We start from the raw sequence: 12,052 nt of genomic DNA, 5'->3' as shown, positions 1-12,052 counted from the left end.
ATGTTCTCTCCTATTTTTTAAAAAGTTGTTTTATACAAGGTGTTCATTATGTGGCGTTTCTTCTGCAAGTAAAATATTTAAAATGTTGTTTGTTTTTTCAATAGGTAGAGAACAGACCCAAATATTATGGAAGAGAGTAAGTAATGTGCTGCTGTGAATCACTGAGTCTAATGTGAGTGGGTGTCAGCTCATGTTCAGTGTTGAGTAAAGGTGCTGCAAGTGCACCCCATGGCCTTTTCATCTCCTCTCTGTGTTTAACACCACAGGAATGTGGGGCTAGCTCTGCTAATGGTTTTAATTTGCAGGACATTTTGCCTTGCAAAGTGGTGACTCTGCAGTAGCCTACTCTCTTGGCTGTTCAGCATACTGTATGTGGGACCTTGTCAAGGTCACGCATTACATTTTGATGTGTACATCTTGAGTGATCACTGTGAAATTCTGCTCTGCCCTGTTTCTGCCAGTCTGCTCGTTGGGCATGTGCAGCAAAGAACTTTGCTCCACTTAATCACACTACTCTTGCTTCCCTGCAAACTCTAATTTGGGTATGGCATTTTGCCCACCTCACATCACCCCTGCAGTGTCAGATGGATACGGTATTCTTCAGTTCTGCATTATCTGAGAAAGTAGAGTGCTGCTGTGCTTCACAGGGGTGGTTGGCTCTTTCCACCCCAAAGATGGAGGTGCTGCAATGAGTGTGAGTGTGTGTGTGTGTGTGTGTGTAAAACTCTCTTTGGGGCCATTTGAAATGCCAAATGCTATTAAAAATTCACATTATCATTTGTATTTCCCTGTCCTCCATTTCACTGCATTAAGCAAAAATATTGTATGTTTGTGTTTATTTTGGTATCAGTGTATGTAAATTGTGCACTTTCTTATGCAGATTATTAGTCAGATTAAATGGATCACTTGAGCCCCTGGCAAACTAGCAAACTGTCCCTCTGTATTGGAAAGTGTGAGTACCCCTAGCATAGAATATTAAGCTAATGGGTGACATGGACACTCGTCTATTAAACTAATGTAAGATATCCATGTTATGAAAAGAATGCACTTGTTCTGTAATGAAAGAGTGTTCTTCCCATGCTGTCCGTTAAGTGATTTTGACGGCTAAAGCCTACCAGCCGCAAATAATCATGCTGGCCAAATGCCAAGCAGAGAGAGAAATTAACATAATGAATAGGTTCCTGCTAATTACTGTAGTTTTTATGGAAGCTTGTTTTAAAAAGCCATGGGTTTTTGTTTTCTTTTTCTTTTTCCTTAAAAACAAACAAAGGTGTGGTCTAAGATTGAAAAACAGTGTGTTTTGAAACAGCTTTGATTGCTAATAAAAATGAGTGTTGTTTGTTAGATTCCATGGTATGATCTCAAGAGAAGAAGCCGACCAATTATTAAGTGTTGCAGAGGGAAGTTATCTCATTCGTGAAAGCCAACGGCAACCAGGAACCTACACTTTGGCATTAAGGTTGGTAATTACCATTTTATTTTAAAAGTTATAGAATGTTTGTGACTATCTCATTATGGTGTTAAGATGAACTATTATTTAATTCCTTTAGAGAATTTTTTGTAATAGTGACCATTTAATGACATTGTATTTTTGTGGCCGGGTTACTGTTCAGTATCTTCAAAGTACTTTAAATCTTTCAGTGTGAGATTAATGTCTTGGGTTTGAAATACTGGGATAACTGTCTTTGGCCGATTGGTTTTATTTTACTATAGATTTTCCCTCCTTCTCTCTTTTCCCATTGCCCTTCAGTTGTGTCCATAGATGCCACATCTGGATATTGAAAATGGAGATGGAGAAGAATTAGATAGTTCCTTTGTGATCCCATGTGACTAAACCCAACTTTGTATTTATTTGGTATCCAGGTCCTGTGGATCTCCCTCTTAGGCTGTGGGGAATCCTTTAGCAATGGACGGGTTTCGCCCGCCTACTTCCCAAATCCCAGTAGGATCAAGATTGGTGACCTGTTGTAGGAGAGTAGCTGGTTGTCCTCCAGTGACTCATGAAACTACTCATACAGCCTGTGTGCCAGTCTAATCTGGCCTGTGAACTAGTGTCTATCCTTGAACAGTTGTGTGCCAACTGGGTGTGAATGCATGCCACCACCTCTATACAGCTATGAAAACTCAGACAGATTGTTTGCTAACTGAAATAGTTACAGAATGACTTTTACAATTTTTTAGCTTTGTCATTTTATTGTTCTCAGAGATAGTATGTGAAATGAATTGACTCTTCAGTTCTACATAGTTTAACTGAGTATAGACCAGATCCAGGAAAACATTTAAGTATATGCTTAACTTTAAGCACACGAGTAATCCTTCAGTAAGACTACTCATATTAAAAGCAGGCGTATGCTTTCCCATATCAGCACCAGCTTTTCCATATCAGTGGTCACACATCGTTTTTCTCATTATCACTGTACAGCTGAAAGGCTTCTGAAGCTAATAAGAGAAAAACAAATCTTACAAATCTGAGTTTTAATTAATTTCACTGTACGGTACTGTAAAGTGTTTTCCCTTTACTTCTTTAGTAGCTTTGGGTCCAGTACTGTAAACTGTACTCACATTGAGGCCGATAGTAAGCACTACTCAATGGGACTGCTCAGATGAGCAAGCGCTATGCAGTGTGAGGAAAGGTTGCAGAATTAGCCCCTTAGTTATGTTGAGTCTTGCATCCCATATTTCACAGAGGGGAATAGAGAGCAGCATGGATTATGGGCTTACATTTTCCTGGATACCAGCTGTATTGATGGTAGATGGTCTGCCAGTCTGACCTGGAGGAACATGCTGTCCTGACCCCAAATATGGCAGTCAGATAGGGAGCAAGTCGGTGAGACCCACCAGCCAGACCTGAATATTTTTAGCGATGGAGCCTCTGTTTCTGCCCTTGCATTACTTCCAACCACTCTAAACAGACACAGTGTATAGGAAGCCTTGACAAAGCTAGGTTATGCATTTCCCACATGGTCTTTCCAAACCTGGCTCCCGTCACTCCATGGCACCAAATGTCACTATTACTATTGAAAAAGAGCCCTCCAAACCCACAAAGAAGGAGACAAGATTTCCCCCTAATTCTGACCTGTATATCTGATGTAGTGTGACCAGATAGCAAGTGTGAAAAATTGGGACGGTCTGAGGCGTAATAGGAGCCCATATTAAAAAAAAAGTCCCAAATATCGGGACTGTCCCTATAAAATCAGGATGTCTGGTCACCCTAATCTGATGATACACCTGACATGTCCATTTTGCAAGTACCGTACATATTAAAAGGGACTGAGAGACGCAGAGTGTCCTAAAATTTGATCCTCTGTTGTTTTTTTAATCTGTCCCACTGTATGTTGTGGGTGGTTTTTTTAGCATTACAATTCTATAACAAGAACTGCAACCATTTCATAATCTCTGCTCTTCAGTGAAACAAGCCAACAAATAATGCTGTTTGCTGCCGTGCATAATCACGCATACAGCACAAACATACAATGTACAGTTTGCTCCATCCTTCCCTGTCCTTGTCATCTTTGTTCTTGCAAACAAACTGATAATAGATCCAAGTTGATGAGACTCCTGCTCTCTAAAGAACAGGAAACTTTTGAATTGCAATCTCTGCCTAGCCATGTTCTTGTGAGCTCATAAGAATAAAATAATACACACAGTAGAAAACAGTGTGAAATGTGAGTTATCACATCACAAAAAAACTCCTGGCCCAAAAAACTGTGAGTCTTTGGTTAGTCATTTTTGCATTGTCCCCCTCCAAAAGGCAGGAATTTTAAGGGTTATTTGGGTATGTTAACTAGTGAGTCAGTTAGTGGGTATTTAAAACAAAGACACACAAAAACTGTTCTCCAGACATTCTGTCTTCTGATATCAGATTTTTAAACATTCTAGCAAGAAACAGAGAGACACTTTGCTTCCAAAATTTGTAACCTACTGCTGTTCTCTACAAAAGTCCAACTGATGAATTGCAGTTCCTCTGGAGCAAATATAGGATACCAACCTGAAAAAAATATGTTAAAATATCCGTAAATGCCCACAGGTCTCACAAAGAAACTTATCCAGCAAATGTTTATCTTTAGGACATGCTGGACATCTGGAAGAGCAATAGCAATTAATGAACATGTTGTACAACAAAAATAGACATATGGTTGAAATATTGATATCCTGTAATAATACACTGGGGTGAATGCGTTTTCTTAGAAAAAATTACTGTATTTACATTTTAAAAAATAGACTGCAGTAAGATATTTTTCTCTGCAGTAATATGATTCTAACAGGAACATGAATTGACATTTAAATTGATTCACATGTGTGAATACAGCGGTATTATTATTTTTCATGGTCTAATGACTCCTTCCAGCCACTCCCCTGTAATAAAAATACATTCAAAACTGAACAAACTGTTGCAAGCCTTGTTTGAATGGCTGATCTAAAGAGAGAGAGATTCTGTCACTGAATTTTGTTCCTGCTCCGGCAAAACACACAGTGCCTTTGACCAGCAGGTGCTGATGTTGCTGGGCACCTTGCATGATGATTCTTGGTGTGGCTTATTTAATTTGAAAATGAGTAATTTTTTCCCAGGGTAACAGATTGTACCTATATTTTAGAGAGAGGAAAAACATGATCCGGGCAATTACTGATCTGTTAGTCTGACCTCAATAGTATGCAAGGTTTCAGCACACATTGTGAAGGAAAGAATAATTAAATTCATAGAGGTAAAGGGGATGTAATGTGACATGGGTTTACCAAAGGTAGATCATATCAGCCTAACATGATTTTCTTCTTTGAGAAAATAACTGATTTTTGAGATAAGGGAAGTACAGTAGATCTAATACACTTGGACTTCAGTAAAGCATCTGATATGGTACCACATCGGAAATTATTGGCTAAATTAGGGAAGATATAGATTAGTACGCATATTGTAAGGTGGATAAGGAATTGGCTCTTAGGGGCTCACAATAAGAATTTCTGCTACAAACTGGGGGATCATCAGTTGGAAGTGACAGAGGAGGAGAGAGACCTGGGTGTGTGTCTTGATCACAGGATGACTATGAGCCGCCGTGATGCAGCTGTGAAAAAAGGCAAAAGTGATCTTGGGAGGTATCAGGCAAGGCCTTTCCAGTAAAGATAAAGTATTAATTCCATTGTACAAGGCACTGGTAAGACCTCATCTGGAATACTGTGTATAATTCTGGTCACCTGTGTTCAAGAAAGATTAATTTAAATTGTAACGGGCGCAGAGAAGAGCTGCTAGGATGATGAGGAGAATGGAGTGCCTATTTTATGAGTGGAGATGGAAGAGCTTAGCTTGCTTAATCTAGCAAAAAGAAGGCTGACAAAGGATATGATTGCTGTCTGTAAATACGTTATGGGAAGTAAATATGAAGGAGCATGAATAGCTATTTAAGCTAATGGATAATGCTGGCAGAAGAAGAAATGGATGTAAACTAGCCATGAACAAATTCAGGGTGGAAATTAGGTTTCTAACCATCACAGAGGTGAGGTTCTGGAACAGCCTCCCAAAAGCAGTTGTGGAGCAAACTACTTAACTGGTTTTAAGAAAAAGCTGGACAGGATTATGTGTATGATTGTAGGACAGGATTGCTTGTGATGGTAAGGGATAGTACTCACCAGTCTGGGGCCTCACTTCCAGTTTCTGTCTTATATTCCTAAAGCTCATGCCACAAGGTTTCAGCCGGCCACTGGCAGGGGTTAGGAGGGTCCCCACCCCACCCCACCCCCAATGTATTCAGTGGAGTTTTTTCAGTCTCCTTCCTTTGCGGCATCAGGGATGGCCATGGCTAGAGATGGGATATTGTGGGGGTGGGCCAGGGCTGTGAGGTGGCACTGAGCATTCTCTCTCTCTCAGGTGCTTGACTGGCTGGTTCTGGCTCACGTGCTCCAGGTCTAACTGCATGCCATGTGGGGATAGAGAAGGAATTTTCCCCCAGGACAGATTGGTAGTGACCTTTGTAGTTTTTTGCATTTCTCTGCAGCATGTGGATGCGGGTCACTTGCCAGAATTATCTGAGTATGTCTCACTTAATCATTTCCCTGCCATTATTGGAGCCTCGGGTTCTGGTGCACCTCAGTCCCTCCTTTTCTCTGCCGGTGACACACAATAATCTAGACTCCTGTGGGCTGTAATACTTTGATCTCATTTTGGCTCTTGGATTTAGTGTGTGGGTGCTGGGTGGTGTAGGTGGCGTACGATACAGAGGAGGCCAGACTAGATGATCTAATGGTCCCTTCTGGCCTTAAATTCTCTGACTCTAGGAGAAAGGTTAGTGTCTTCAAATTTTGACATTATCTTTTTCAAGGTAGAAAATCCCACTGAAAGCAACTTTTGCGGACAGTAAAGTGTACATAGTGATGGATTTTACTACAGAAAAGAGCGTAAGGCAGCTCTCCTTCTGAAATTTAGTTTTTCTGCTGGCTTGGGAAAACATTTAATATACCAGTTATAAAGATTGTTTTTAAATTATGGCCAGGCTGTATTTATGTAAGAGGTAACATCAGTTGGATATAACATGGCAGGAAAATGCTCTCAGACTTCTTTAAATGCAGTGTTCATGCAGTTAACCTTAGTTTAATTTAAAGAAATTAGGATTTGGAATTAGGCATTGAAATCTAAACATTGTACATGCAGATGCCATTTTACTGTGATTAAGCATTAGCTTGACCATCCTGGTTTTACCAAGGAAAATAGCTTGTGATGTTGCTTTCCATTGCTGAAGCAAGTGATACCATATTATCCTGTTCGTTGCTCTCACTTTAAAATGTGTGAAAGTGAACCCACACACTCTGTTATCTCATATGCCATAGCTGAATATGAGTGCTTCAGACCTTTCTGGCAGCACGTTTCCTACCCTTGGAGTTCCTAATGCTTCCAACATTTATTTTCCTTCCTAGGAGGAAGGAAGCAGCAGGCATATTCTTTCCATCAGTTGCAGGCAAGAGTTTTGCTCTTTGTTTCAGTTTTTCTCTCTTTGTTAGAAGATATTCATAGTATACCAGTGTTTCCAATAAGTGTGATGTTGGCTTTGCTTACTTACATCTAGTGTTTAACCCAATCCTTACTCTGTCACTGTAGTTACCATTACTGTTACTACTGCATTCTACTCTTATTTCAGCTTTGGAAATTTTGCTGTGCATACCTTGGTAGGTAAAGAAAAATTTGCCTGTAAACTGTCAGATTTTTTTATGGGAACCAGTTAATTTTTTCCCCATTGCTACAATGTCAGGATGAATGGTCAGCTTCATCTGCAGCCTGGAGGTGACTTTGATAGCTGTTTATCTATATTCTGACTATCATTTCCCATATCAGAAATGAGGAATGTCAGTGAGATGTGTCTTTACACAAAATCCTGCCCCTTTGACAGCACTCACATTGATTTCAGTGAGCTAGGATTTCACCCTCTATGTCTAACTCCATGATTCAGTTTGATCTTTTCCTACTAGTATCACAGGTGGACCTAATACCTTTAAGGGAGAGTGGTCCAGCTCACCTGGGATTAATGAGCTAGTGTCCTGTTGGGCCTCGTGAGCAGGGATCCTAGAAATCTGTTTGCTGTGGAAAAATGTGGAAAACCACGAAATTTGCATTTTTACAGAGAATCTTTAGTTTTTACATTTTGTGAAAAAATAAAAACATATATTAACTATTAACTATTTACATTTTACTGAAAGTGCCAGTGTCACATATTCAATGTGTGCAACCTTCCCCTCTTGTGGTTGATTTTTGAATGCACTTTAAATTTACATAGCTAAACATACGCAAGTAAACTGCTTCTGGCATATAGAGGTTACTCAAAGGTGTATAGTGGTTCGGGTTTTAATGGATCTCAAATTTCACTTCAGCCTCGAGACATGAGTAATTAAAGTTATGAAAAGACCGTGAAAACTTTTAAATTCATCCGTAAAGATGATGTCACTGCGTTTGGCAAGGAAAAAATTTCATGTTGATGGTAATGTGCTGTTCTATACTATATGCAGAGAGGCTTTAGATTATGTTAGAAGGCAGACAATTGTAGAACACATGGAAAGCACTGAACATAAACTGAATGAAGAGAAATGAGAACAAGAGGCTGAATCAGCAGGGCCATCAACAACAGTGAAGAAACAGTGCACTGTGACTGGATCATTGCAGTGTGTTAAAAAAAAATTTTTTCCTGAAAATCTAGAAGACAGACGGAAGTAAGAAATACAAATTGTAATTCTGTTAATTTTATTATAATGATTGATGGCACTGGTAGGCTTCAAACTTCCTTAAAAATTGTAAATATACCTATAAAACATTGTGTTCAACTGATACCTATATGTATTATGGCTAGAGAAATTTATGTTCAGTGTTTCATTTTAAATGTGGGCTGTGGTACATGGAGGTGCTAAGAAATCAGTTTGTTTGGGTTTTTTTTTTTTGTTTGCTTGGTTTTTTTAATTAATTGTTCTAAAACTTTAAGGCAGCATGAAGGTTGCCCGGTCATGCCTTGTGCTCTTCTATAATGCAGGGTGTGGTTAAACTCAAACCTCTGAAAACCAGGAAATGAGTTAAGGTAATGCAGCTTTAAACTGCTGAAAAACAGGTAATACAAAGTTAAGGTGCATGCCACCTCCACAATGCAACCTTAACTCTGTCCTCTTTGGATCCAGCAATAGTCACTGCGAATGGTTCAGTAAGGCTAGTGCAAAGGTTAACAAACTACCAAGGGAAGTGGTGGATTCTCCATCTCTTGAAGGCTTCAAGTCAAGACTTATTAAGCTTAATACATCAGTATCTGGGGGAAATTCTATAGCCTGTGTTATATAGATCAGACTATATGATCTAATGGTCCCTTAGAGCCCTAAAATCTATGAATTTACAATAAGAACATATAAGGAAGGACTAAGAGAACATGCCATTATTTGTGTTGTGTTCCACAGATAAGAATTCCAGCATTTATCTGTGTCCACTCTAGCTGTGTTAACTGTACCTGCACTGAATGGAGGAGGGATTAGCAGAAGCAGCTTGGCAAAGCTGTGACTGTGATATGAAGAGAAGTGCATGTGCACCTTGAAGGATCAAATATGCCTCATTTTTGCACTGAATTTTGTAGCTTGTAGCAGTAGAGGTACACAAGGCTGTCTTCTTGCTGTGGGGATTGTCAGCAATGTGGTGGTATGTATGACAGCAATATCCACGGGTGAGTGAAGACAGAGTCTCAGAAGGAGTGCTCAGGACAAGAGTGAAGCAAGTCCAGGGTGGTTTGTGTGGAGTAAGCTCAGTGTTTGAGTGCAGGCGAGATATAGGTAGCTCCTGTTTGCTACGCTTGACCTGAACCCATGGTTTGCCTTGGAAAAGAGACAATGTTAGACTTTATCCTACAGTGCTCATGTCCTCTATTTCCAATGTGTTCTGTAGCACAGTGGTTCTCAACCGGGGGTCTGTGGTCCCCTGGAGGTCCGCAAGCCCTTTCAGGGGGGCCGCGGAGCCCTGTGGCTGAAACCCGGTGCACCAGCGCTGAAGCCGGCGGTCCCCCCCTACCGCAGCCCCCTCAGGAGCAATGCAGGCACCCCTGCCCCGAAGCTAGGAGCGGCATGGGGCTAAAGTTGACAGCCCCTGCCCTGAAGCCAGGACTGGCACAGGGCTAAAGCTGGCAGCCCCTCTCTGCCCTGAAGCCAGGAGTTACATAGGACTAAAGCCAGTGGACCTCCCGCCCTGAAGCTGGAAGCAGCGTGGGTCTGATGCCAGCACCCCCTCAAGCCCCTGAAGCCAGGAGCAATGTGGAGCTGAAGCGGCAAACCTCCCCCCTCCCCCGCCAAGTCATGAGCCTGGAGCCTCAGCGCCCACCCCCCGAAGCTAGGAGTTGCATTGGGAGCCTCCCCTTGCCCGTAGACAGCCCCTAGTTACCCCCCTGCCTGCACCCTGAGCTACCCTCTTGCCTGCAAACAGGCCCTAGCTATCTCCTGCCTGCACCCTGAGCTACTCCCCTCACTTCACACAGCCCCTACTTACCCCCTACCTGCATCCTGAGTGGCTTACAAACTTTTTGAACTGAGTCCCCCATTTGAGTTATATTTTTTGGTTGCATCCCCCTGTTGGCAGGTTGGCCTCCTGAGTGAGTCAGGCGGGTGGAGGTTGTGTTTCCTCCCTGGACACCACTGTGCAGAGCTGGCTCGAGTCCCACCAGTTCTCCCCCCCCCAAATAGAAGTAAAACTATGCCTATGCCCAAAGGTCCCCCCTGTCTCGAGTCCCACCAGTTCTTTCTCCCCCCTCCACCCCCACCTCACTGTGCCCTGGCGTTTTTATAGCATATTGAGGGAGGCCTCAGCAAGAAAAATGTTGGGAACCCCTGTTATAGCATCTGTAAGGGTATAGTCCTAATACATGTGTTACTGTCATGTGTTGCAGGTTTGGCATTTATCTTCACCCTTCCTTTTCGGTTTTCATAGGTTTAAAATTAGCCACTCTCCGCATTCTGGAAGGGCACAAAACACCACTGGGCAACCTTAAGGAAGTTTTGGGGTATTTAATACATAATCACTCTTGAAGAGTTGGTCTAAAAATTTTAAAAATCCTGACGGAAGTTGAAAATTCAAGGTTGTTTCTGTTTCACAGGATTCAAAACACATTTTTATTTTTTTTTTTTAATTTTGGGGGACATTTTTAAATCAAAATTTTAACTGAAATAAAAGTCATGGCCTCGGCCTTCTCATGGATGCTTTGTACCTCTCCCATGCTGCAAAGCTGCTAAAGCACCATTGAATCTGGCAAGTCAGAGAATTATCCTTGTGTAAGGAGAATCCCCAGGGTGACATAGGCCCAGCATAAGTCAATTGCAAGGGGTGTTCCCATGGAGAAAGTGGGTGTGGCCAGGATATCTGGTGATTCGCAATTGTCAGTACAGCCTCTAAGGCATAAATCAGAGCCGCTTGAGGGGCCTGAATCACATTAGTGTCAAATTTCGTGTAACGGCCCCTGGCCCACTGCAGGGTTGGAGGAATGTAGAGATGGCTCAACACAGCATTGGCCATATCCTTTGAATGATCCTTTCCGAGATCCTGCACCAAGTGTCACTCAGGTGAACCAAAGAATATCGCCCCTTGTGTATAGAAATTCTGCCAGTTTCTTTTAGTCTGATTGGTGGACACTTGACCATCTGTGTTAATCTGAGTCTTTGCTTTCCTTCTAAATTTGTGAAACAAGATTCCCCTGCAGAGAGAGAGAGTGTAGGAACAAGAGACCACCCACAACCCTTCTCATTCTGTTTCTAACTCCTCTGCTTATTCACACCTTGTCAGACTCTCATGACATGAAATGTTCAAATTCACTTCACTTCACACTAAAGATTTTTACTCATGGAACCCAATGTAAAGAGATGGAGTATACTGTAAGCATTACAAATCTAGAGCAACCTTCCAAATCACTAGATAAGTAGACTTAAGACACAGGACTGCGTCATCGAGTCCGGTCCACATCTATTGCAGGCAACACCCTTATATAACTCCATGCATAAATTAATCAAGCCAGTTGAGTTACACCAGGAATTAGTTTAGCCCCATGTATCGCAAATAAATCCATGCCAGAGTCACAGTGTAGCAAAGGTGTTTCTTTGGGAACAGAGTGAACAATAATAGCAGGCCACATCCTTGTGTACAACCAAAATGCATAGAATGCCAATTGGGGTGGTACATAAAGGCTCTTTTTTGCACTGTCCTAGTCCCAGTGTTTCTCTCTTCTCACTATTCTTTTTGAGCTCTCAGTATAGTCTGAGGAGTACTCTAACTTAGTCTGGCCTGTAACAATGTGGCGAAAAATATTAGACAACAATCAGTATTGGATCCTGGCATGTCCCCTTTTTCTCTTGTATGCCAGCAGCAGGGTGGGTGTTTGGTGTATGAGCCCCGTGTAGACATTCCAATCGGGCTGGAGCTCGGGTTCTGAGACCCATACCTTCCCTGAGCTTCAGAGCTTTGGTTCCAGCCCTAGATGGAACATCTGCACAACTCTTTTTAGCACCATAGTGCAAGACCAAGTCTGTTGACCTGGGCTCCGAGACTCACTGCTGCAGGTTTTTGTTGTTG

At 41.8% G+C, this 12,052-nt stretch overlaps 1 protein-coding gene across 1 annotated transcript in view; it reads left to right on the top strand.

Annotated features, from left to right (window-relative positions):
- CHN1 (chimerin 1) overlaps positions 1-12,052 on the top strand; it is a 155,653-nt gene that overhangs the window by 57,697 nt on the left and 85,904 nt on the right. The window contains exons 4-5 of the mRNA XM_077829933.1: positions 105-136; positions 1,346-1,459. Of these exons, the coding sequence (XP_077686059.1) occupies positions 105-136; positions 1,346-1,459 (146 nt within the window). The remainder of the gene's footprint in view (positions 1-104; positions 137-1,345; positions 1,460-12,052) is intronic.

This window comes from Eretmochelys imbricata, chromosome 11, assembly GCF_965152235.1.
Source record: "Eretmochelys imbricata isolate rEreImb1 chromosome 11, rEreImb1.hap1, whole genome shotgun sequence".
NCBI lineage: Eukaryota > Metazoa > Chordata > Testudines > Cheloniidae > Eretmochelys > Eretmochelys imbricata.
This window is presented reverse-complemented; position numbering and strand designations above follow the sequence as displayed.